Below are 26,282 nucleotides of genomic sequence, written 5' to 3' on the forward strand. Positions count from 1 at the left end.
AATCTTTTTCCTCATGTTTTTATGATGTGGGGAGGGCATTTTTCTGACTGCACTTCCCCCATTTTGGATTTTGCTGGTGCCTTCTCCTGGTGTCTTTAACATGTTTTTCCAATCCAGCCCAGTTCTAGTCTAGAGCTTTTTGACTGAGATTCCCTGGAAGAGGAGAACAGCTCTGCTCCCCTTCGAGCTGCCCTGGAGATGGAGGGAGCTCCTGAGGCCTGGATCGGGTGCACCAGCCTGTCTGGAGAGAAACTTTAATGCTGCCTAGGTGTAAGCTGCACATGTGCAGTTGAGCATTTAAAATAATAGAGGTGTGTAATCTTGATAAGAGTACTCGGGCCCCCGGGGAGGGCTGTTTGCCCCTGGTGTCTGTAATCCTGCCGTACTTTACCTGCACCTATTTCCATTGGTTTAATTGGACTATGTGGTCTCATATTTAAAGTTGTAAGTAGCTGGCCTTTTTGTCTTGCTGCTGCTTTAAGTCTTTGTGTTCCTGTGGTTCTCTAGTGAATTGATGCATGTTGGATGATTTCAGCAGCATCTAGGTGTTTAGTATCATTTTCTAGGTTTCTGTCTGCAGTTTGTAAACAGCAGAGAGGTGTAAGATGTGGTTATTTCACAGAAAATGACATACTAAGCATCTTCTGTGGGGTTATATTGTTTACATCATCACTCTGGATTTTTGTTATGTCACTGGGGAGATGTGTGTGAATCTCCTTGCCATTATTTGGGCATTGAAACTGCAGGGAGCCAACACTTCCCCCCCTACTCTCCTTGGGATCCTGCAAATTAGAGTCACAAAAGACAGATCAAGAGAAAAGCAGTTTATTAATGTGTTCAGTGTACGTCATGGAGGAGGAATAGCAGTGATGAGAAACTCAAAAGGATGGTGAGAACTTGGTTTCTGGGGCATCTTAGCAATGAACAGTGTTTATAGACTTGCAGGGCTTAAACTGTGGGAAGGTAAATAGTGGGGCAACGAATGGAGGAAGGTGTCTGTGAGGGTCTGTCTTGGCTCTGACCTTCCCTTACCTTCACAACCACAGAGCTTCCCCGGAGAGGGGATTCCTGGCAGTCCTCATTTTTCAGAAGTTTCTTTGTGATCAACACGATCAAACGGTTTTCTGTGTTCACTCATTCTCTTACGGCTTGTCTGGGTATTTGGGGCAGTTCTAATCACCTTTCTTAACCTTGAACGAGTGCTTTATGTATTATAGATGTTAGCTGTTTGTCATTTCATACAGAAAACTCTTCTAGGATTTTTAAATTGCTGAGAAAGTTATTCCCCCAGAGAGCTGACAAATGCTGTTTTCTGATGGTTTCCCATGGTGGCTATTCCCGCCCCTCCTGCCTGTCACCTCTGGGGCCCCCTTTATGCCTCTCCTGGTGGTTGTGGGGCCTAGTTTACCTTCTGCCCATAGAACAGGCTCTGCCTTGTGGTCTAGGTTGGCATGCTGCCCTGCCTGTTGGTGGTGCATACACCCAGAAGAAGAAGCCATCTGCACTACAGCTGTTGTCCCCAAGCAGTTTGGAGGGAGTGGAGGGGACAGAGCATTAGTTTGCAGTCACAGGAGCTGAATTGGAGTCCTGGTGCTCTGCTTTGTTGGCTGTTGGATTTGGGGGCATCTGTGTAGCTTCCCAACATTAATTCTTTGTGTATCAGATGAACGTGGTATCTGCTGGGCAGACATCATATGTGGGCCTGCCTGGAGGTCCTACTGGGCTTCTTCAGCCATGCTGACCCACAGTACTCCCATGTCAGTGAGGGGCTGGCCTACTTTGCTCCCTTTCACAGACAAGGATGTGGTGCAGAGGGAGGCCAAGCCCCATCATAGGCCCTGCACACTTCCTTTGCTGAGCTCAGGGCTGTGAGTCCCCATCTGGGAATGAGAGGGCTATCAGGGCCTCCCTCCAGCACTGCTGGATGGTTCTCTGTGGGACGATATCACGGCTCCACCTTCACAAGAGGGGCTAAAGCTGTGCATCCACCTTGAAGTAGCCCTGGGTCAGCACCAGCACCATTGGGGCCCCATCCCAAACCTGCTAAGCCTTGTTTTCACACAGTCTCTGGGGGCCTCTGATGCTGCCAAGTGCAGGACTCCAGCCCAGAGCCTAGTGGGTCCTGCTTGGCAGCTATAGGAACACAGAAGCCCTCTCATCTCTTGTCTCTGTGAAGACCCTGGAGCTCAGACGGCCCCTCTGGGTTCTGAGCTGTGCTCAGCCAGGCAGTTCCTGGTCTGTTCAGGTCCTGCAGCTGCTGCAGCTCCTGAAGGAGCCCCCAAGGTTCCTGGTGGCAGGTGACTATGTCTCAGCCTCCCCCCCCATCCGAGCATCTCTCTTCTGCAGCTCTTCCATATTGGCCTTCCTCTGCCTTGCTGCTTCCCTATTGGCCAACACCTTGATCTTGCAGGGGAACAATGGGTCTTGTGGTCCCCAGGCCTGTGCTGGGGGGGGAGGGGTGGCCTGGAGCAGTTGTAGGTCATGCAGAAAATGGTAAGGAGGACTCAGCTGGCTGCTTAGTGACTTGCTGGGCCATGAAGGCGAGGGTGCCTGTCTACCTGGATCAGCTCAGACACATTCTTTCTTCGAATCCTCGCCTTGGGCTGAGTCACAAATAGAACTACTCCTGTGTCTCTGCTCCTGTCTCTGCCTTGTAGCCGGTGTGGACTGGAAGAGGCTGAGCCCACTCAGAGGGGAGCCTGGCCTGGTTTTGGGTCCATCACCTGGGTGGATGAGTGTCTGTTGTGCATCCCCCATGTGCTCATGTGTGCTCCTCTCCTCCAGGCAGATGTGCTCTCACACACTCCCTGCAGCCCCAGGACATGGTGGGCTTTCCTGGTGGCATTGTTCCTGGGTTTCTGCATGGACCCTTTGGAGCCCTGTGGCGCCCAGTCTTCTCCCAGTTCCCTCCGATCCCCCTTGCAGGCAGGGATTCCATGCTTCCTTTGTGGGAACCACTAAGCTAGAGGCTGCCCGTGCAGAGGACCTCATCCACCACCAGCCCAGCTCCCCCATGCAGACGACCCCCAGCCATTGGCTTTGCCCTGAGGGTCAGGACCCCTGGGCTCATGGACCTGCTTGTGAAGCAGCTTTCTCGCTCCTCTGTGATGTGGAGACTTGAGAGCATGTGGCAGTGTGTTCCTCCCACACACAGATTGCTGCTCTGCCCATTTACTTCTAGTCTTATATTTCTATATGCTGGAAAGTTGTAGAGAATAAGCCCACTCTGTTCTCAGACGAGCACCTGGGTATTGGGCCAGTACTCTGTCCTATGGTCTGGACTAGGCATCCTAGCCCTAGAATCACACCCAGAGAGGTGGGCAGGGGTGGACTGGAGGAGGATAGGCCTCGTGAGGGAGACAGGAGCAGAAGGGTGGGAGGGAAGAGCCTCAGCATTGCAGCATGCTCGACTGTCAGCACGCTGGACCACTTGGAGGCTGCCAAGGGGCGGTGGTGGGAGCATGTCTGCTGGGCTCTGTGGCAGGAGAGGTTGGGAAAATAAATGCCGGAGGTGAGTGGACAAGGAGGCCACAGTGGAGGGACCTGGCTGCAGGGACTCCTTGAGTGTGTGCACTGCCTTCTCTGTCTGCAGGACTGTGCTGCTGAGAGCTCCATGTCCAGCAAGCAGACAGGGCTCTGGGCCTCATGGCCATGCAGATCACAGTGCTGTGACTGCATTTTCCCTTGTGCTTGAGCGTCCCTCTGTGCTTCTGACCCACTGCAGGGGTTCCTTCTGAAACACCAGTCCAGAGCAGGCGCAGGCCCAGGGCTGCTCAGCAGAGGGCAGCAAAGCTGCGTGTCCTCTACAGCCAAGCTCAGCTTGGAGAGAACAGCCCTGCCTCTGGAGAGGAGCTGGGGAAGGCCCGGCTCCAGCACACAGGGTACCCTAGGGCTTTCCAGGGGTTCAGGAGTTTCCCACAAAGCCCCCCTTCAAAGACTTCCTACCTTTCCTCCAGCCTTGCAGTCAGGGGTAGGACAGACTCCTAGACCGCTTCCCTGCCTTGCCTCCATCACAGCCCCATTTCTAAAAGGGGAACTAATGAAGAGTAGGGGGTGTGGAGAGGGAATTACTGTCGTGGAGGAGCCAGTTTCTGGACGGACCACCTGGTGGTGTTTGTAGCTGTGTGGGGGCCCCCTGAGGACAGTAGACGGCATCCTGGAGTCTTGAGTGGGTGGCATTTACTGCGTTTGGGAACCTGTTTCTTTGTCATGTGTGTGCTGCTGGCTCTTGGAGGTGGCCACATCTTCGGTTGCAGGATGCTGGCTGTGAGCTCCTTGCATGTCTCCTAGGCCCTGGTGTCTGCTGTGGGGAGTAGGTCCTCGGTGGGAGTGCCTCCACCAGGCCCCTGGGAGGGGTATCCGCTGCCTCCAGGGTCATCCTGGCCAGCAGGGCCTGAAGGCCTGTGTGCTTAGCTGAGTGCAGGACCCAGAGGCATGGACTTCCGCTCTGGGCCTCTGGCATCTGGGGGGCTGCTGAGCCCACATGCTGTGGCTCTGGCCCTGTAGTGGCATAGGGGAAAGTGGGGAGGGGCCCTGCTGCTGGGCTGTTCTTGCTTGGTCTTTATGGAGCCTGTAATTTTTAACAGACAGAAGCAGGGAATGGCAAGGTCAAGAAAGCAGCCTGGGAGGACTCTGCCTGGGCATTTTGAGAGGGAAGTGGTTGGGGCAGGATGGATGGCTGTGGCACTGGGCCCTTTGGTCTCTTCCTCCTCCTTGGAGGTGGAAGGGCCTGTATCCTGGTTTGTGTACATCAGGGCTTTCGGAATCGGCATGGGTGCACCTTGTCCTGTGCATGAATTCCCCTCTGTCTCCACTTAGGAACAAGCTGCAGCCACTCCATGTCCCAACAAGTTGTTCCCAGCTTTGGGCAATGGTCTGTGGGAGGACCTGACCCATGGCCTCTGGCACCTATGAGGATATGTGTGTGCACACTGTGCTAAGAGAGATTCTGTGTGGATGGGACCACTGTGCCAAGGAGCCAGGCGCTCAGTAGCACCCCAGACTGGCCTGAGCTCACTCTGGGTCCATCCCTTCTGTTGATAACCTCAAGAAGGCGATGGAGATAGGCTGGGTTGGTGGAGGCAGGGAGAAGTGTGGGGGGGCCAGACAGGAGTCACTCTGGTCATGCTGTGGGGACAGGCACTGACAGGACATTCTGCCCAGGGGGAGCACTGGAGGCTGGGCCCTGCATCCCCTGGAGGGCCCCTTCCCTACTGTCCACCCGTGGATGCTGCTTATTCCCTATTGTCTTTTGGGAACTTGTGCTCTGTGGCTGCAGAACCAAAACCACAGGTCACCCTACAGGCTTCCAAAAACTGCATTGATGAACAGACCACGATGTGTCTCTGTGTTAGAAGTTGTCTCTAGAGTTTGGACTCTGCCCTTCTGACATACTTAGTGGTTTGGGGCATCTAAGGGTTCACTATGGGAGAAGTGTTTCGTCAGCAGAAGGGTGCATTAGCAATAAAACTTGGTGAGTGTGTTTTGGAAAACATTGATGTGGGCTATTGGGTTTGTAATATTGCTGGTTTTCTTCCAGGACATTTTCTGATTAGGGCAATTTATCCCCCCCCCCCTTTTTTTAAAAATATATTCAGGTTTTTAAAATGGCCACCTAATTACCAAGGTGCGGTATAAATAATGAAGAAAACTTGGAAGACAGGAAAACGAAGGGAACATAGTTTATACACCTGCCCCCTCTGCAGGTCATCACCTGTGTCCGGCCATGCCCATAGCAAGTAGTGCACCCCTCTCGTGTTCTGTCTTCTCTGGCTGCGTGGTGCTGGGCCGTCCCCTCGCCCTGGGGTTTCCCTGTGGAGCTTACCCACCAACGGCTCCTGAGCTGATGCCCATACCATTGCCTCCTTGTTAGTAAGTTGGGATGTGACCCACGTTAGTGTGAAAACTCAGTGCAAGGCCCTGGTGTGGCCTTCACCACCACAGGTGTACACGGGAGTGCCGTGGCCCTTACTTCCCCTAACAGTGGTCAGCACAACAATGGCCTTGTTCTTTGTCTGGGTGTTGAAGTTTGTTAGATGATGGGACTGCACATCTGTGAACAAGAGTGAATACGTTTTCAGATAAAACCATAGGGGTGGAATTGCTAAGGCAAATGTGTGGACATTGAGATGCCAGTAGACAGTGCCAGTTTGCCTTGTGAAGGTGCTGCCCATGGACCTTCTGCCCAGCGTGCACAAATCTGCCACTGGTTCATGCCAGCTGACTCCAGACTCGGGTTTCTGCCATATGAAGGGTGGACACTGGGGTCTGGTTTGTGGAATGAGCTTTCATTGACCATGTTTCTCTGTAAGCGGCCCATTTGTGCCCTTTTCATAGTTTCTTCTTACTGGTTTGGAAGAGCTGTTTTTTAGGAAGGACCTGTTTAGTTATCTCTCATTGCCTGTGCCCAAGTTCCTTTGCACAGCGTTGTTGACGTCATGTATAGAAAGGCTGGTTACGTATTGATTTTCCTTATACTTCCATTAGAATGTACTCATGTGGTATCCCGTTAACCATATCCTCCCAAAATACAACACCTGCGAAACTGTTTCCTGTCCTCTGACCATCCCGCAGTGGCAGCAGCCGTGGTGACTTGACAAGGACTAGGAGCATGGGCGGGCCACCCAGGCACCGGGGTTCACTGGGACAGGCAGACAGGCATCTCCTTGCTTGAACTTTGCCTTCTGTTCCACAAAGCTCCTTTATGAGAACAGTGCAGAGGGTTACTGACCTCGCCAACACTGCTGTAGTTGCACTCTCATTATCTGGATGAGAAGACTGAGGCTCAGATGGGTCAGACAGCTGCCCAAGTTGTGTCTGTACAATCAGAGCTCCGAAGCTCATCATTCTGCTATACACAGCAGCATCTTACTTTCAGCTTTTCTTGTGAAAGCAGCCTGTACCTGAGTTTGCACCAGGCCTTCTCTCTGGGCTGCTGGGCACCATTTTGTTCCACCTGAGGGTCGTGGAGGCACCTGAGGGCAGGCACAGGGCGAGGCTCAGGCACTGGGGAGAAGCTTGGTCTGCTGAGCAGGAGGCCCAGGGTGGCCAGCCCCACCCTTCCTGCCGGTGCTCAGCTTAGTTGGTTGTTTTAATCTTAGGTTCTGGAGAATTTTACTCATCTTTAAGATAAGAACAAACTGCTTGCTGGGTCACGTGGCCACTCCAGGTTGGCCAGGCCTCCCCTGGACTTGGCGTTCCTGGTACCTGCCCAGGTTCAGGTTGGGCACCCAGGCTGGGATGGCCTGCCCCAGAGTGTGTAGTCACTCTCACTCATCAGAAATGCTGCTGGACACCTTTCCCCCCTCCCCTGTGGCCAGTATCGACTTTGTGAGCATCTGGAAGTATAACGTGGGGCCGCCATGTAGGGGCCTCACTCTTGGAAAAGGGCTGTAATTTCTACGAAGCCTTTTGCTCCAGGGTTTATATGAGTTTCTGACACAGGATAGATCGCCACCCGGCTCTTGACAGAACTTGTTTCTGCGTTGTTTTTTCTTAGATGTCATGGATCTCTTGTAACAGCCAAGAAAATCTGTGTGAAGTAAAGAGGAGTCAGGATGTGCATCTCGTATAGAACGTCCTGGGCTTAAGACACCTTATCTCTGGGGACCCAGTTAAGGCCAAGGAAGTGTGTCCAGCCTGGAGTTTGCTCCATTTTTAGAGCAAGCTGGAAGCAGAGATGCTGTCAGCAGGTCCAGCATCTCTGACCTAGTGCCCTCCCATGTGCGTGTCATGCCACAGCCCTGATGGGTGACAGCCGTTGGACTGTGTCGTCTTTGTGCTCCCAGAATGGTGCGCCCATGAGCCTGGCACCATCTGTTCCCCATAGTGCGTTCCCTCTCCTACCCCCAGGCCAGACCCTGGTCATTCCAGCGGAGTCCAGTGCCACCTGACATGCCAGCTGGCACTACCCGAGCTTTCATGGGGCCACACAATGGCTTCAGACACAGTGACTACCTTTGTCCACCTGGGACTCTGGTGTGGCCAGCATGGGGCAGTGGCTCACACCCAGTACTGCGGTCCCCATGCTGCCCCTTGGCGGTCCTCCCAAGACGGGCCTGAATGAGCCTGTTGGGGGCAAGGGTCCTATATCTCGCTCCTCACCCTCCTGCCTGCCATGAAGGAGATGGCAGCCTGGGGATCAGCGAGGCAGACCTAAGATACTCCGTGTCCTGCAATTGGGGCCTCCTCACCCTCCTGCCTGCCATGAAGGAGATGGCAGCCTGGGGATCAGCGAGGCAGACCTGAGATACTCCGTGTCCTGCAATTGGGGCCCTGTGCATTATCTGGGTGCTCTGAGGAGGTCCACCTATGTTCACACCTCGGTTCATAGTTTATTTGGGGAAATAAGCCCCCAAATTCTATGTCCCTAGTACCCCTTCAGTGGCCTTGTCCCAGGGGTGCTGGTGAAGCTTCAGCGGAGACCAGCCCAAGGACACTGTGCTGCAGAGGTCTGATGGCTATGGGCCCACGTCACACTCCATTCCAGGCCTGGTCCATAGCAGTTCCCTGTGACCTGGCCCCCTCTGAGCCCTGCTTTTCTCATCTGTAAAATGGGACTAGTCATGGAGTCACTGACATAAATGTGCTCAGTGCTCCTAAAGGTCATCTGGATTCTTTAGGTAGCAAGTGTCATAGGCTAGCAAGTGTTATGGGGCCTTGGCACCTGGTAACTTGCATTGCTGCTCTTCCTCATGAAGAGTTCAGATGAGGGTCACCTGTGGCTGCTTATGGGGAGGCTTGGCACCGGTTCCGGGAAGCATAGTGTTCAGTGTTACTCAAGAGAAAATGGGTGTCTTAGCTCTGGTGGCCATAACAAAGCTCCACAGACCATTTGGTTCAAACAGCGGACATTTATGAGGTCAAAGTCTTGGAGGGCTGGTTCCTCCTGAGGCCTCTCCTTGGTGTGTAGACGGCTGTCTCCTTTCTGTGTCCTCACATGGTTATCCCTCTGTATGTATCTGTGTTCTAATCCCCTCCAGTCTTCCTGGATTTGAGTATACCCGTATGACCTAATTTCAATTTAATTACCTGATCAAAGACCCTCTTGCCCAACACTGCCATATTCTGAGGTGCTGGGATTCTGTCTTCAACATGTGAATTTGGGGGACACAGTTTAGCCCATAACAGAAGAGATGTGCAGACAGGCCATGAGTGGTGAGGATAAGGTCATGACGGAGGGGAGGCCACAGACCTGGATGGTTGAAGTCACCATGAAGTAAGAGCAGCCAGTGCTGGGGGGATGGGACAGGAGCTGAGGGGCACTGGGAGTAGGCAGTGAGAGGGTCATGTAGATGGCTGGTGTTTTGATGTCAGCTGTTCCGGGGGACAAAGGAGAAGGTGTGTGTTGTACTCAACACCCTGATGCTGCTAGGTGAGGCTGGGGACACATCCCCACTGTGGCCAGCGGGGGTGGACAAAGGCCTCTGGGAGAAGGCGCATCTGAAAGGAGTGTGTTTTCTTGTTTTCCTGGTCGATTCAGTGAGAAGATGTGGGACCACATCTTGCTTAGACTGTACTCACCTGAGTCCTCTTGGCTTCTGGCAGCGCCTGTTTAGAGAAATTCCAAGCAGTTGGGGACTGTGAGCCTAAGCTCCAGTGTGCGCAGGTCCTGGGCTCAGCAGAAAGGGATCTTTTGTGCTGTGAGGTCCCCACCCAGTTCTTGATAGTTCATGGGTCCTCTTTGAGTTATGTGGACCTCTCTAGTCAGCATGCTTATTAGGCAGCAGCCCTTCTGAAGGCCATCCTGGGTTCGGGGTGGGGAGGGTAGTAGGTGAAGGCCTGCCTGGGCATCCTGGGGCAACCCTGTGGTCAGTGCCAGGCTGTTGCTTCAGAGGGACTCCTGTGCCTGGGGCACCCTCCTGACATTGTGCTGATGTGCAGTATGGTGTCTGCAGCTGGAGCCGCTGCTCCATCTTTCTCTGGGAGCCATGAGAGGCTGGCACTAGCCTCACCGGTGCAGCCGGCTGCTGTGGTTGCAGTGGCCCATGTGGCTGCAGTGCTGCCTGGCACCATCAGAACATGCCTACTTCTGTTCCCAGGCTTTGTGGGTAGGGAGCTTTAGGCTTTGTCCTTTGGGAATGAGGGTGCTTCACTCACTACATATGTGCTCTGTCCTTAGGTGCTGAGGCAAAGATGATTTTGCCCAAGAAGGAGAAACTGAAGCTGAGGCGTGAGCGGTGGCTGCAGAGTAAGTGCATCCCTTGTCTCCCAGGGGTGACATGGCTCACTCATAGCCAGGAGGGCACAGGCTTCCCTGTCCTCTGTCCAACTCATGGCATCTTTCGAGGACCAGGGGAACCAAGCTCAAGAGCTGGCATGGAACCCCTTTCGAGGCCCCACTGAGGCTGGTGGGTGGGCTGGGGCCTCGGCAGCATGCCTGAGATGGCTTGTGATGTGACAAGCAGATGGCCCCAGAGGAGGTGGCTTTGTATGAGCTTCTGCAAAGCCTTGACTTCTCCCTAAGAAAATGGTCTTAAGAAGATGCTGCACTCAGCTCTTACATCTAAAAACAATTGTTTTTGGTCCTGTGATGGATTTATAATTATATAAGTGATGCATGCTGGTAGTGAGCCCTTTAGGACACAGAACTGTCTAAAGTGGTAGGTGAAATCACGTCCCTTTGGCATGTGTCCTTTCAGGCATCTGGGCACACACCTGCACAGGGCATCTGGGCAATAGCGGTTCTCTGTGTGATCCAAGAACTCCTGGGTCCCGGGTCTTTGGGGGTCAGCAGGGCTGTTCTCTCTGTTACCTGTATGTGGTGGATTTCCATCATGCGCTCCCAGCTAAATGCCTCATGGCTGGGAGAATGCCACTCTCCCCACTCACTTTGTTTCAGAAAATACAGTGTTTTTTTCTCATGCTGCTGAGTATTTGCTGATGTTTTTCTAAGATTTTGTTGTGAAGACTGTTTAATTTTTTCCTTACTGTTGTGTTTTTAGTGTGGTTCTGCTGACACTTAATTAAGTTGGAATACAGTTGGCCTGTATCCAGGTTCTGCATCTGCGGATTCAACCAACCTTGATTGAAAATACAGGCACATGCCACTTGAGGGGGACAGGTCTGAGAAAGACATCATTAGGGAGCACATCACAGAGGCAGTTTACACACACCTGAATGGTACAGCCTACTACACACCTAGGCTGTATGGTACAGCCCCTTGCTCCTGGGTTACAAGCCTGTATAGCAGGTTACTGTACAAAACCAGGTTAAATCAAGCACAGGAGAAATGGCGCGATCAGGAGGCGAGGTAAACACCAGATTCTGTTTTACAGCAAACTTTTTTTTAAGTAGAAAGAGAACACTCTAATGTAGTAAATACACAAACCAGTAACACAGTTGTTCATTGTCATGATCAAGTATTGTGTAGTGTGCACAATTGTATGCGCTGTGGTTTTTTGAATTCTTTGTCACATATCTATTCACCTGTCCGTTCATGTCTGCCTATCCATCTTCCAACTCATGTTTTACCTATGCATTCCAAAGTAAGTGCAGACATCAGTACACTTCCTTCCCAGTAATTTTGCTAGAGTTTAGTATTTGTTTATGGTTCTTTTTTATTTTCTTTTTTAGATAAACTTTACATACAATGAAATGCAGATCTTAAGTGTGCCATTGAGGCCTTTAGGACAATTGCACACACCTGTGCAGCCATAATCCCTTTCATTACAGAACCTTCCCACCCCCAGAAATCCCATGACTACCCAGGAGTAATGACTGCCTGCTCTTTCTGGGTCACAGTTTAGGTTCACTGCTCTGGACGTCATGTGACTGGAGTCATGTAGGATATGCTCTTTCTGTGTTTTTAAAATTCATCTGTGCTGCATGTGGCTGTGGTCCATGCCGTTCTGTTGCTGAGAAGTGTTTCTTTATATGGACATAGAATTTGGTGCCCACTTTCCTGTTGATGGACACCTGGTCTTTTTTCTCTTTTAGCTGGTATGACTAAGGCTGCTATGAACATTCTTTACAAGTCTTTTTGTGGACATATGTTTTCATTTCTCTTGGGTAAATACTTGGGAATGGAACGCTGGGTCATAGGGTAGTTGTATGTTTAGTTTTACAAGCAGCTACCAGATGTTTCTCTAAAGTGGTTGTACATTTACACTCCTACCGACGACGTTGGGAGCTCTGGCTGTGGTGCAGCTTTGCCGGCACGTGGTGGTGGCTGTGTGCTGAGCACAAAGTGATAGCTCGTTGTGGGACTAGTGTTCGTTACCACTAACAAGCATCCGCATGTTTTCACTCCCCATTTGTGCATCATCTTCATGCGAGTGTTTTCTGAGGCTCTTTTGCCTTTTTATTATTGAGCTCTACGAGCTTAGGTTCCTGCGCACCGGTCCTTGGCCAGCTGTGTGTTTTGCAGATAATTTTCTCTCAGACTGTGACTTTCTATTCTTCTAAAAACTTTAATGTTTTGGCTTTTATATTTAGGTTTGTGATCCATCTTGAATTAATGTTTGTGGTATGAGTTGTGTGTGTGTGTGTGTGTATGTGTGTGTTTCATGTGGATATTCAGTTGCTCGGCACTCTTATAAAGATTGTTGTTTCCTCATTCAGTGTTGCTTTGGTGTCTGTGACACCAAGTGGCCTCCTGCTGTTTGTTGTACCTTAGCAAGTACTGGGCAGTCTGGATGGCTGTAGCTTCAGAGTAAGTCTTGGACTCAGATAAAGGAAATGTACTGCATCTTAGTCTTTCTGTTTTAAGATTGTTTTGAATATTCCAAGTCTTTGGCATTTCCATATAATCTTAGCATCGGCTTGTCAATTCTTAAAAACCACATCAACAACAAAAATCTCGTTGGGATTATGGTTGAGATTGCTTTAAATCTATAGATCAACTTTGGGAGAATTTCCATTTTAACAATATTGATTTTTCAAGACATGGACATGGTATATCTCCCCAGTTATTGAGATTTTCTTGAGTTTCTGTCATCAGTGTTATATAGGTAGAGGTCTCGCGTGTTTGTTGTTTTATAAGCTTATTACTATTTTATAGTTTCTAAAGCTATTGTAAATGGAATCCTCACAATCTACATTTTCCAGTTTCCTGCTAGTACATAAAAGTATTTTTTAAAATACTAATCTTGTATTCTTTGACCTTGCTAAAATCATATTAGTTCTGTAATTATTCTGTAGCTTCCTTAGAACTTTCTACACTAATACTCATGCCACTTAAAATAGAGACAGTTTTATATCTTCCTTCCAAACTTTGTTTTAGAGTCTTCTTGTCATCTTATTTCAGTGACTCAAACCTTTGGTGCAGTGATAAATGCTGTGAGAATTGTTCCGTCTTGGGTGCCAGGGGCCGAGGCCATGCTGGTGTCCTACTAGCCTACTTTGTTCAGGAGGGGGAACCCAAGGCCACATGGTGCATAAAGAAGCTTGAAATCATGTGTTTTGTTTCAGGGCCTATTTTTATGAAACTTCTTTTCAGTTTTTTGTAGAAGATTAGCATACATCGCTGTGGTTGGTTTTAGAGACCTGATTTGCATATGTTATGCTTCCTTTTTTTTTTTTTTGGTTAATCTTCACCCAAGGATAGTTTTTCCATTGATTTTTTTTTTTTAGAGAGAGCGGAAAGGAGGGGGGGAGAGGGGAGAGAGAGAGAGAGAGAGAGAGAGAGAGAGAGAGAGAAACGTCGATGTGGGAGAGACACATTGATTGGTTGCTTCCTGTACACTCCCCAACTAGGGCTGGGAATCGAACCTGCAACCCAGGTAAGTGCCCTTGACCTGGAATAAAACCCATGACCCTTCAGTGTGCAGGCCAGTGCTGTAACCACTGAGCCACATCAGCCAGGGTGGTTTAGTTGTGATTTAAAAAAAAAAAAAAATCTTTATTGATTTTAGAGAGAGGAAGGGAGAGGGAGAGAGAGAGATAGAAACATCAAATATGAGAGCCATTGATCAGCTCCCTCCTGCATACCCCCTACCAGGGATCAAGCCCACAACCCAGGCATGTGCCCTAACCGGGAATCAAACCTCCATCTCCCGGACTATAGGTTGATGCTCAACCACTGAGCCACGCCAGCTGGGCTAGTTGTGATTTTGATGTGGTTGTGGGAGGAGGTGAGTACCTCATTTACCTATGCTACCGTCTTGACTGCAAACCCTGTTATGCTTCATTGCACCTTCAGCTAATTTTAAATTAAACCTCTTAGGATGAACAGCCTTGTCAGTCTGTGGGAACCTTCCCGCACCGAGCCTTGGGGGAGAGTGTAAGGGTAGGACACAGCTTCCCGTGCCCCCAGCTAAGCCCCTGGAGATGCTCCCCAAATGTCATTGCTTCAGAACTTGCTGCTTTAGACCACAAAGTTGATAGAAGGGCTTTTTTCTTGTCTCCCTTTGCTCCCCAGTGGGCTGGCCATGAAATCCTGCCCTGGTGGGACAAACATTAGCATGTGGGTCAGTTCAGTCTGGCACCCTCAAAAGGGCTCCTTGGAGAGAAGTGAATGAAGGGGCTATGCATGGATTAGGTACAGAGGTGTGAAGGGAGCCAGTGAGGGTGATGAGGCCCCAGGGCCCTGGGAAACCAGTAGCAGCCAGGCCTGCAGGGCCAAAGGGTGGAGTCCCCCTTCCCAGAAGAGGGCTTGGCAGAGTCTGGCAGAAGATGCAGCCAGGAAGGTGGCGGGGGGTGGGTGGCAGAAACAGTAAGTGCCCGAGCTTTCCCTTCTTTCTCTCTCCACTACTATCTCTGTCCAGAAGGGGAGGGGTGGACTCTGTGGGGCACAGGGCAGAGGAGGGGGAGGAGCCCATTGGCACAGAACTGACACCCCTTAAATTCACTCTTCTTGTCATCTTTGTTACCCCTCTTCCATGCTGGGATGGAATGACATTCACATCTGAGGACAGACTAATGTTTTAATTGCACATGAATAATAAGTTATGAAACTGTTCAAGGAAAACAGACAAAGCTACCAAACTTGCACCTGCTTTTCTGCTCTGGTTGGTCCTGTAAGGTTAAACTGGTAGACCCTTCTCTTTACTTGTGCACTCGTGCTGAAGTGTGGGGCCTTAGGGATGCTTGGTGTGTGTGTATTTTCCCCTCACTGTGCCTTTTCACTCAGTATGTGTTGAAGTTGTGCCCGTTGGTGCCCATAGGTCTACCCTCTTGCACCTTCCACAGACAGCTCCTGCCCAGGGCTGTGTCCCTGCCAGTCCTCCTGCTGGAATGCCCGCCCTTCTCTCTCTCTTTCCAGTCCCCTTCCTCCTGGTCACATGCTTCCCCAGCACCTAGAGCAGTGAGGCAGGATCTGTCAAACATCCCAGCCTCAGGGCACTGGGGATGCCCTGTGGTCCAGGTGGGCTGAGCTACTATGCACACTGCTCCACCTGGCTGCCCTTGCACAGTTGTCCTCCACCGTTCAGGCTCCCCACCCCTGCTGTCCCCAGACCCGCTATACTTGGTGTATTGTTAGATTATAAAATCTGTCACTCTGACTGGTGACAAATGACATTCACCATTGTCATTTTCCTTGATTTCAAGTAGAGTTGAGCAGCTCTTTGTTTTTTGGCCTTTGATTTCTCTTTGATTTGTCATGATTAATTCTAGTATAAATAATTTTTAGGAACAGCGGGAGGGAGGGATTCACGTTTTCCCCAGGAGGAGGGCTGGTCAGTGGTTAGTTTGAAGCACTGCTTTGAGCCCTTGCCTCCCTCTGCAAGCCCTCTTGCATGTGGGTCTGTTTGAATTTGTCCTTTCATAATTTGCTTTAATATCCAGTAGGCAGACTCTTTTGATGCTTGTTTTTTTCCAAAACTGTTTTGGCTATTCTTATGCATTTAGTCTTTTAAAAGGGGATTTAGGACTAGTGTCACAGGTTCAGTTAAGACTCTTGTTGGGGTTTGACTGAGGCTGCGTCAGACTTGTGGGCTGGTGGGGAGGCCAAGCTGGCTCCTGCAGGCCGTCACAGCAGCTGCTGTGCCCTCAGGCTGAGGCCTGCTGGCCCTGGCACGGGGTCGCATTTGTCCTTTTCTTGTTCTGCTTCCCAACTGAGTGTGGCTAGTGTTTCACCAAACTTGTACATTCACTACAGGCCTCTCTGGTAGGTCATCTGTGTTACATTAAGGCAGTACCCTCGTTCGTGGTTTCATTGCCATTTTTATCGTGCGTGGGTAATGAGTTCTGTCGAATTCTTTTTGGCACTTCTGGTGACTAATGGCCTTCCCCTCTGAAGCAGCCACTGCAGTGGACCACCTGGCAGATGTCCCCATGTCAGTCATACTTGCATGCCACAGACACTCCCTAGTTGGACACCATGAGTTAATTTAAAATGCTTTGGCTTTCATTGGTTTAGCATTTGCATTGTCTTCCTGGGAGCCATGGGCTCAGCTTTGCTCTGCTTGGTCCTGGTGCAGCATTGGTGCTGGGCCTGCCGGTCCAGCTTCAGAGTGCCACCCTTCCCGTCTCCTTCCCCTGCCTAAGGACGCTACCCAGAGACCCCCCACCTCGGCCACCTCAGCTCCCCTCTGCCCCCCAGCTCTTCCCCGGTACTTGAGCCCTGCCCAAACCTTTTCTCCAGGGCACAGGCCCCTGCCCTGCCACCGACTGCAGCCTCACCCTCTGGCTCTTCTCCTCCACCCCCCTCCTCTGTCCCAGTGCCTCCTTCCCAGGGGCTGTGCAGAAGCCTTCTGAAACCCCCCCACAGCACTCATCCCCTCACCCATTTCAGTGTTAGGAACCGCACCCCCCCCCCCCCGAACTGTCACCTCTTGCCACGGGTACCCTCCCTTCAGTGCATACCCAGGAGGTGCTCGGGGCACGGGGGAGAATGTGATGTACCCACCAACCTCTCTGTGACTGTGTGGCTCTCCTCAGCCACTGTGCCCAAGTCCCTTTTCAAGAGTAAAAGTCCTCAGTGCCTGCACTCCAGTCTCATCATCAACTCTGTGATTAGGGGAGAAAATAGCTCGGAGTCAGCCTGTCCCCCAGTTCTCAGGGTGGCTTGGAGGTGCCAGCCAGACAGAAATGAGTGGCCTGCCGTGAGGCAGGAATGGAGCAGGCCTGGGCTTGGGCTCAGATGGCTGGGCTCTTCAGCCTTCTGCTCCCTTGCTAACCCCTTGTTTCCCTTCCATAGAAATTGAAGCCATAAAGCTGGCTGAGCAGAAGCTAAAGGCAGAGCGGAAGCGGCGGGCCACAGTGGTGGTGGGGGACCTGCAACCCCTTCGGGACGCCCTCCCTGAGCTGCTGAATCTGGAAGCCGGTGCCAGGCGGCCACACACGCGACAGTGAGTGTTCATCTTCAGCTATCTGGAGAGCTCGAGGCTGTGATGGCTAGGCTGTGACTCGACCCAGCTGGGGCTTTCGTCTGGAGAAACTTCCAAGCTGGTGGAAGCCCAGACTTGTTGGGACAGCAGGGGTAGGACTGGAGCTGGCATCCGTGTGGGAAAGCCCCACCCCGTGCCGCCAAGTTGAGGGGATTTACCCGGCCTGGCTTTGTCCGCAGTGTCCTTAACTCATGGGAAGCCCATTGGGGAGGATGTCGTGCCTGTCTTGGGAGTTACCTGGATGGGCCGGAGGCTGGATGAGGGTCCTGCCCCCTCTTGACTCCTACCCTTCAGTGAGGGCTCAAGCCACTCTAGGCCCTGTGGGCACTGAAGAGACTCCTGGATTTGTACCCCAGTGGGGCCGGAAGAATCTGTGGGAGGCCTCAGCCCACCCGCCACCCTACATTTTAGTAAGTGGAGGTGGAGATCCAAGGCCTCCAGCCAGTTAGGCCATGGTGAACTGTTTTCTGGACCTCCTAGCACGTGGCTCTGGGTGGGGAAAGGGAGCCCCAAAGCCCAGTTTTGCATGCGCAGGCCCCAGGAGAGGTGTGGGTGGTCAGCAAAGGATCCACACGTAGGTGGACACAGGGACAGGATCAGTGGCTGGAAGAGCAGATCAGCGTCCTGTAGCAGACATTTGGGACAAGTCAGGTTGAACCAGGTGACAGGAGCATGGGGGTGCAGGCACTGTCCTGGGTGGACCAGAAATGTTTTTCATTCCTACTTTAAAAGAAATAGCAATGAAAGTAGAGGCTTCCTGGCCTGGAGTCTAAATTTAGGAGGTGGTCAGGACTGGACAGTTTTTCTCCTTCTCCAACCTCATCTGAGTCCCTCTCCTCTGTGAGGCCACTCACACTCCCAGAGTCTCACTTAGGGAGAGGAGTGCTGGTCCTGGCACCATCCCAAAGCCTTACTGTGGGTTGCAGCCTCAGAGATGTGATCCTGGCAGACATTCCAAGTGAACCTTGCGTGGCCCATACTCTGCTTTTCTGTCCACAGCAGAACAAGCAGCAAGCCCCGACCAGCCGAGCTGAGCCGGATGAGTGCTGCGCAGAGGCTCCAGCTCCTGTGAGTATGGCCCCACCACCAACATGTGGCTCTTGTGCTCCCACCTTCCCTCCCCATCCCTTCAGGGCTGTCAGGTGTCTGGCCAGGTTCCCCAACCTCAGTCTATTCAGGCACTCTGGGCAGCTCAGCCAGGGCCAGCTGTGGGACACAGGCACAGCCTGGTTGGCATGAAGTAGCTTGTCTTCAGTGGGGCCAAGAAGCCCCTTCCCTGGGGTTGTAGGGGGAGCAGCTGCTGCTGGCTCTCAGGAGCTGCCTTCAGACCTGGGTCCTTGGTGGCGGGGGGTTCCGTCCCAGGTATTGTTACCTGGCTTGGGTAGTTACTTGTCCAGTGGGGTTCAAATTCTCCCATTAGCAACAGGAAAGCTGAGGCCCGGCATGGTGTGGCCTTGCCCAGGTCTCACACATGCAGGGCAGTGCACCGGCAGGCCCCCTACCCTACTCTTCCTGAGGCCAGATCAGTCCCTCCACGGCGTCTTCCCCACCACAACAGGCCTACATGGACTTGTCCTGGAGCTGAGGTTTCTTACCCGGTCACCTCGGTTTCAGGGGCAGAGATGTTGCCCCCCAGGCACACCTATCCAGGGCACCAGCAGCCATGGCTGGGCTTCAAGGCCTGCAGAGCGTGAGCTACCCCAGTGCTTATAGAAGGCGGCACAACCTTGCCTGTACCCAATGGGTCACCTGGGTTTAGAGACAGGCGTGCAGGGAACAGCAGCCTCCTCTTTGGACTCGGGCTCAGGGCCTCCTGCAGGAGGAAAGAATTCACCTCCTCTGTTGCGAGGGCAGAGGGTGCCACCTCCGTCGCCATGGTGTCCCTTTGTGAGCAAGCTGGCCTAGGGCCTGTGGGGACACAACTGGCCCTTCATTCCTACAGTAGCCGCGTCTATTTTGGCAGCACTGGAGGGAGGCGCCTTTTATGTAAGGCTGTGTGTCTGCAGGGTGCATGCAGGCTGCTGCCTCCCTGTGTTTGGCAGCCGTTTGCCTTTAATAGCAGCTTCTTGTCAAGGTTGGGCATAGGAGCCTAGAATCCCCTTCCTGGGGAAAGGGCAGGGATGCCAGCACCCCCAATCCCATGGGCACAGTGGCTCCATGGTCACTGTGTGACCATGAGGAGGCCCCTGGGCAGCTTCTCTCCTCCTGCCCAAAGCCTTGCTGAGCCTTCAGGTCCCCTTGACCTGACCCAGAAGGCCTCACTGGCTCCCGCCTCGCTCAAGAAGCTCAGGCTGCCTTCCTCACTCCCTACGCCTCATCCAGCCCTTTGCCGGTGTCCCTCCCTGTGGTGACTCTTGGCCTCTCCTGTCCACTCCAGGGTTCAGCCTGCTCTGCAGCGCCTGGGTATTGGGTGGCCCACCCGAGGCAGGTTCTGGGTGCTGAATGCTCACCCCACTGTCCCAGGGGTATGGGGTCTGCTGACCTTCGACCTCAATTTTTCAGCGAGGAAGAAAGGACCCGATTCCGGGACCTGCTGGCCAGTCCCACCTACAGAGCCAGCCCCCTGCTGGCCATCGGGCAGCGGCTAGCTCAGCAGATGCAGCTGGATGGCAGTGGCCTGCTCTGACCTGACCCCGGGGTGTGCTGTGAGTTCCGAGGACACACGTGAGCTGCCAGAGGGCCAACTACTCGCCATTTCACCCAGAGTCTGGAGGGCAGCCTCCTTGGCTCTTTCTCACTTGTTAGGACTGGTGGGGCAGCCCCCCAGTCCCCGGGGGGGTGAATAAACACCATGTGAACTCAGGCAGCGGGACAGTGCTTCCTTCTGTGCTTCAGCTGTCCCATGAGCAAGACAGTTATCATAAATCCCGGGTTTGAAGATTGGGCTGCAGAAACATTGACTTAAACCCTTCATCTGAGGATGTGGAAGGGGGTGCGCGCCTTTCTCAGACCTTTGGGAATGGGAGTGGGGCTTGTGCTGTCGGACTAGCTGACCACGTCCTCCAGAGCCAGTGGGGGATGTGGGGCTCAGGGGAGGGTGGGCCCTGGGGTCCTCTGCTCAGGGTACCTGGTCACTGGTTGCTGGAATTGCCTTGGAGCCTTGGCCTGTGTGTGGGTCCCACCCTCAGAGAGCTGGATGATTGGACTGATGGCTGCGTCGGGGTCACACATGGCCACCTTCCCGGCACCCAGCCCTGCCTTGACACTTCATTTGCTGGCCCTCAGAGGACTCAGACCTCATTTGTGTTCCAAGCACTGGCTTTCTCTTGGTTTGTCCAGGACAGACAGGGCACATGGTGGCCATGCAGCATCAGCCAGTGAGGTGAGTCAGGCCCAGCAACTTCATCTCTCAAGGTCTGTGCCACTTGAAGCCAATTGCACAAACAGCAGCTGTACTGCTTCTGGAATGTTTCTCATGCAGAGGTAAAGCCGGTGCTGGCAGCCTGGGCTGAGGGCATTGTGCTGAGGTGTGGAGGCCCAGCCCCCCCATGCTTCCATGGGTTCTAGTCCAATGACCAGGGTTTTCCAGGGTGCCTGCTTCCAGGATATCAGGAGATCCAGCTGGCTGGCGAAGATAGCAGGATACCACTTTCCGGGCCATTCCCTAATGTTGTGTTCCTAGGGCAGCTGGTCCCCTGCTCCTGGGCCTGAGACAGCAGGTCTGCATGGAGAAAGAACCTCCTAAATTTCAAGTCAGAGAGACTCAGCTAAACTGTGTTTTTCTTCTAAAGAGGTTCAAATAACGTTGGTTAAAATGACAATTATATGCATATTCTTGAAGTTGTCTTGTGTTTCTTAAATTCTTCTTAAGATTGGAGAAATCTTAATTGTAAGATTCTTGGTACAAAAACAGTGATTGTATTTCTGAGCCCAGTGTTGTTCCCTGTGCCACAGAGACACTTGGACCATGTAGTCTCCGTGGGGCCTCCCGACAGGCCTGGATCCTTATCCTTGCTTGTCCCTCTTGTTCCTGCACCTAAGGGGGACTCTGGGAGCTGGGTGAGCAGGAGTCCTGGCTGGGACCTTCTCTCCAGAGGAGAAACTGAGATGCAGAGAGGGGGAAGCCCCCCTCCTGTGACAGGCTGAGTGGTGGCCAGGAACTAGGGGCTGTTGGTGCTTTTCCTGACGCTGTCCTCAGAGCTTCCTGATGGTCCCATGACCACCACTTACTTGACCTCTGCCCTCAGTTTAGGTCAGCACAGGGCTCAGTGTGCCCTGGGACGAATGCCACCCCCCCACCCCCAACCAACCCCTTTCCAATAAGCCTTCTTCCTGCCTTTGGTGCTTGGGCTTCTAGCACGGGCAGTGATAACTCCCACTTAATCATCTCTCCTGGGCTGGGGAGTAGATTCTAATTACATAATAATGTTTAATTAGAGAATCCAGTACCCGTCAGCCCTCTGGCTGTAGGTCTCCCTCGGGACGAGCTGCAGCCTTCCCTGTGTCTCCTGCAGGTGCCCCCCCCCAGGCTAATGTGCCCTCATCCTCTGGCTGGTCACCTGGCAGGACCCATCTTCAGCTCCGCCTCATTCATTCAGAGAGACTTGGGTTCTATCCAAGTGTATTTTGGACCCCTACCTTGGGGCCAGGGGGCAGCCAGGAGCTGGGCCTCCTAACTAGGCCTCAGGGGGGCACCAGGATCACATGCTGCCTTATTGTATCTTTTGCCTAATGAGAAGATGCTATAGCACAAAGGTATGACCTGCTCCCTACTCTCCCCTCCGCAGACCCCTCCCCAGTTTGGGAGAGGTTGAGCATGTAGGGCCGGCTCTGTGTCCCCTTGGCAGCCTTTAGACAGAGCCAAGCGTGCCTGACCCACAGGCTCCCCAGAAAGCCTATGCTTTACCCGTATGGATATGTTTTCCAAAAATAGTCCTTTACTCCTCAAGTTCAAAATACAGTCTGAGTGGTGTTTTTTTTAGCTCTTTATTGTACAAATGTTATGCACATAGAAACCAAAGAGGCGTTTAAGGCAGTCCCATATGTTCACAACCGTCAAGTCCAACCCTGGCCCCCACCAAGGAGACCCAGGCATCACATCCACCACCTGGAGTGTTTCCACAGCATCTCAGAAGGCGGGGCTCCTAGGAAATGTGGCCACAGACCCCCGTATCAGATCAAACAAAAGAGCAAGTGTTTTAATATTGTCAAATGTCCCGTCTTCTTTCCTCCACATCTTGTGAGTGTCCCATTTTCTTGGTGGTTGTTGGTGTCACTTCATGCTCAAGTCCCTTGGAGCACCTGATTGCCTGCCATTGGTCACACAGCTGGCTTTACTTGTCTCATTTGGTTTTTAGGGATCGCTTCTTAAACATTTAATTTTGTTCTATAATTATGTAAAATGTTACATGGTACCAAAGTGTCAAGCCTACAAAATAAAACACAAACCTCTCAATAGTGGTGTTGGACAGTTAGGAATGACGTTTTTGTCTTATTCTGGGGGAATTCCCATTTAAAAACAGCACCTTGTTGCACCTGTAGGGGGTGTCTAGGTTTGCCCCTGAAGCCTGGGGTGGCCCTCTGCATTGGGTAAGGATGGCTAGGCTGTGGGTTGGGGGCCAGAGAAACTGGAGTCCACCCCATCTGGGGGGCCTGGCCAGTCACTTAGGCTCTGGGTCCTCAGTTTGTGTAGATGAGAAACAGCTGCATTGCTGGATGGGATGATGCTCAGTTCACTGAGCCACACTGGCTGGGCAGTATAGCGCACTTTTATCAAGAAGAGATGTTGAGCCCTGGCTGGGTGCCTCAGTTTGTTGACGCGTTGTCCCATGCACCAAAGGTTGCAGGTTCATTCCCAGTCCGGGCACGTACCTAGGTTGTGGGTTTAATCCCTGGTCAGGGTGTGTACAGGAGGCAACCCATCCATGGATCTTTCTCACATCAATGTTTTTCTCTCCCTTCTCGTTATAAATTAATAAGCATGTCCTTGGTTAAGGATAAAAGAGAGATGTTGAGTTTTATTGATTTCTTTCTTGGTTCTTGTTGAGAAAGTCTTATGTTCTGTTATTTTTCCTGGCCAGGGCAGGGGGTGGTATGGGGTTTGAAAATGGTGTGATTAATTTTCCACATTCCTTGGCTCAGGGCGGGCCTGCACCCTCTCCTCCAACTGGAGTCAGGCACAGCCATGTACTTGACCTGTCCACAAAAGTACATGTACATGATATGTTTCACTTTGGGGAAGCTTCCAGAGTCAGCATATGATGCCCCGTGCTCTCAAGGTGACTGGCAATGCTTCAGACAGTAGCCTGCCCTGGGTCCTGGTGTGAGGACCACTCAGAGCAGGGCCCCAGCCAACTCACAGCAGGCTTGTTGTGTGAGTGAGAAGTCAACATTGGCTGTTGTGGGAGTGTTTGTTACGGCAACACAGTCTAGCACATGGTGATAGATACACATCCCCTCTGGTTCCCACTGAGATGGAGGAATAGTCAGCCACTCTATCCATTCTGAGGTCAGGAGAGGTGCCATCAGCAAGTCAGGCCAGAAGGATTGAGAAATGAGAACTTTCTGGAAGAAACGGCAAGTCAGGCCTCCAGGGAGCAACAGAAGAGGAGCTTCTACTGTGGTTTCTACCCTGATGGGTCACACACTGTCCTCTGTTATCCTCTGTGAAGGCAGCTCATGGGACAGGCACCTGCTTGCAGGAGCCATGTGCACAGACGACACTGGACACTGCTGCACGAATGACGATTCTCCGCCATGCCCAGTGGAGCCGGAAGTGATCCTCAGCTGCAGTGAGGCCAGCAGACAGCTTGGGAGAGAAACAAATGCTTCCAAGTGGCTGTGGTCCAAGAGGAGGAGACACTGCATGGCAGCCCATGTAGGAAGCTCTAGTACAGAAAACGCCAGCCAGCGAACCTTCTAGGAGGCAGCCAGAAATGTAGTCGGAGGAAACTTACATCTCAGATGTTTTCATCATGTACAAGAGAGAACAAATAGTACACAAGCTAAGCATTCACTCCTAGATTGGAGCAGAAAAATGAGATAAAGCCTGAAGCCTAAGGAAACAGGAGGAATATATGACTAAAACATGAAAGAAGTGGCGGGTTTGGCAGGAAGGAAAACAGTACAATTTAGAATCCATCAGGCCAAGACCTGATGGCCCCTGGGAGTGGCTTGTGGAGGAATCTTGTGACCTGATTTTTCTCACCTAGGCAGCTGTGCGAAACAGTTCTTGTTCTGTCAGGACCAGCCCTAGGGCCAGATGGCCACAAGCTCCAGCCTGTCCTTTTACAGCTGGGCAACCCCTCTATGCCTCACTCAGCCCCCTGCACATAGGGACGACGGCTTCTAAAGATGTCATTCCTAGTCATAGAGCATTCCTTGTGCTATTGCTGCTTTATGTTGGTGAGAGGAACATCATGACCCTTCCCCTGAGATAGTCACTGGCCCGAAGCTCTCTGCTCCACTCGGTGGTACTGGGAGAGGGTGGACAGTGGGCACCATTTCTACCAAGGAGAAGTATTTGGGCTGAGCAGTAGGAAACTGGGCTCCCAGGATAGTGCAGGTGGTCAAGGGCCTTGTCTACTTAAAGGGGCCATTCCTCATGGTCAAGTGGTCTCTCAGTGATTTGGGAAGAGAGCCAGAGGCTCTGATGTCTGAGCATATAAATGCCTGAGGAGCCACCTTGGGGCTGTGGGCCAGGAAGGTTCCCTGTGCACTCATCCAGGGCTGGCTGGGATGGGGGTCAGAGGCAGAGGGCTGGTGCCCAAGAGTACCTGACACAGCCATGCCAGGGTGAGTACTGGGACCCCATCTTCTCTGGTCCGTCCAGGAGAGCTGATCACAGACATCTCGAGAATCCTTAGGCTACCCAGCAGCTCCCAAAACACAGGGACCCCCAACAACTGAAGGAACCAAGGCATCTTCTCTCCTCTCACCCAACTCCAAGAATGAAACTTGCTCAGTTAAGCACCACTTTCCTCCCATCAGGAGAAAGCAGGGGTCTCTCTGGAGCATTTTGGGGGCAACATGGTGTCCGTGCTTATGGCCCCTCTCCTAGCTGAACAAATGACTCTTGAGCACTGCCATCCTTTGCCCATATCCAGCTCAAGGGCCTTGATCAGAAAGATAAGCAGCTGCCTGGAGCAAGGGAAAGTGTTTAAAGGAAACTAAAACAACTGTCATATATTAATGGCGGCTGTAAAACAGAACTTAGCCTTGTAATAATATTTTGGTTCTGTTTCCACTATGCGCACCTAGAAAAATGTGAGTGCGACCTCAGCGAGGGGAGCGTCACATTCCATGAGCCTCAAGGCATTTCTGCTGTCATTCAGGACCCAAGCTCCGAAGGCCACTGCAGTCACTGCTTGCCATGGGACTGAAAGGGGTGAAATACAGTCCGGGACGTTAACGACAACTGGGGTGTTAATAAGAATGATGATAAGTGGGTGCCAGCTCCTGGCCAAGTATCTTTCAACCCTGTTAGCCCCACAGAGTAGGTGTCATTACCGCTGTGTGTTACAGATGAGGAAACTGAGGCACAGGGAGGCAAGTCTCCTCACCCATAGAGTGGAACCTGAGGTCACCAGCTCACAAGAGCCAGTCTCCGAACTGCCTTTTTGCTGCCCCCCCCCCCCGCAGTCCCTCCTATGTGGCAATGACGCAGGTCCTGTGTGAGCCATGGCCAGATTATGACTGGCCGAGGGGAGACCTGGTCCCTCCCAAGGGGCCCTTCCTGCTGGAGCACGGTAGCCATGGTCTTGGCCTGTGTCCCGAAGGCTATGGGCTGTGGGTTGGGAGGGCTGGGGCACCTGGGGAGAAGAAGGAATGTTTGAGGACAACTGTCAAGCATTGCGGGTCAGTGATGAGGGAGATGTTTGCCAGCATAGCCTGCATTCCCACACATTTAAACACAGTTCCCGTTTGATTTCTGTTTAGGAGGCTTTATTAACAACTTACATTTCTGTCCAATTTTATTAGGCGTTTAGCTGATTCTTCTATAAGTGCACTATGGTGCTGAGTTGGGCCCACATGCATGTGCTTGTGTGTGAACATGCGTCTGTATGTCCCAAC

General features: G+C 52.1%; 1 protein-coding gene across 2 annotated transcripts in view; it reads left to right on the top strand.

The window, feature by feature from the left end:
- SLX9 (SLX9 ribosome biogenesis factor) overlaps positions 1 to 22,669 on the top strand; it is a 29,910-nt gene extending 7,241 nt beyond the window's left edge. Inside the window, exons 3-6 of one of the 2 annotated variants that reach the window (XM_081137903.1) lie at positions 10,121 to 10,189; positions 17,081 to 17,231; positions 18,270 to 18,338; positions 19,773 to 22,669. In XM_081137903.1, the coding sequence (XP_080994029.1) occupies positions 10,121 to 10,189; positions 17,081 to 17,231; positions 18,270 to 18,338; positions 19,773 to 19,896 (413 nt within the window). In that variant the 3' untranslated portion in view covers positions 19,897 to 22,669. The remainder of the gene's footprint in view (positions 1 to 10,120; positions 10,190 to 17,080; positions 17,232 to 18,269; positions 18,339 to 19,772) is intronic. The other variant, XM_081137902.1, reaches the window with a different exon arrangement.
- The last annotated feature ends 3,613 nt before the right edge of the window (positions 22,670 to 26,282 follow it).

This window comes from Miniopterus schreibersii (assembly GCF_964146895.1).
Source record: "Miniopterus schreibersii genome assembly, chromosome: 5".
Classification (NCBI taxonomy): Eukaryota; Metazoa; Chordata; class Mammalia; order Chiroptera; family Miniopteridae; genus Miniopterus; species Miniopterus schreibersii.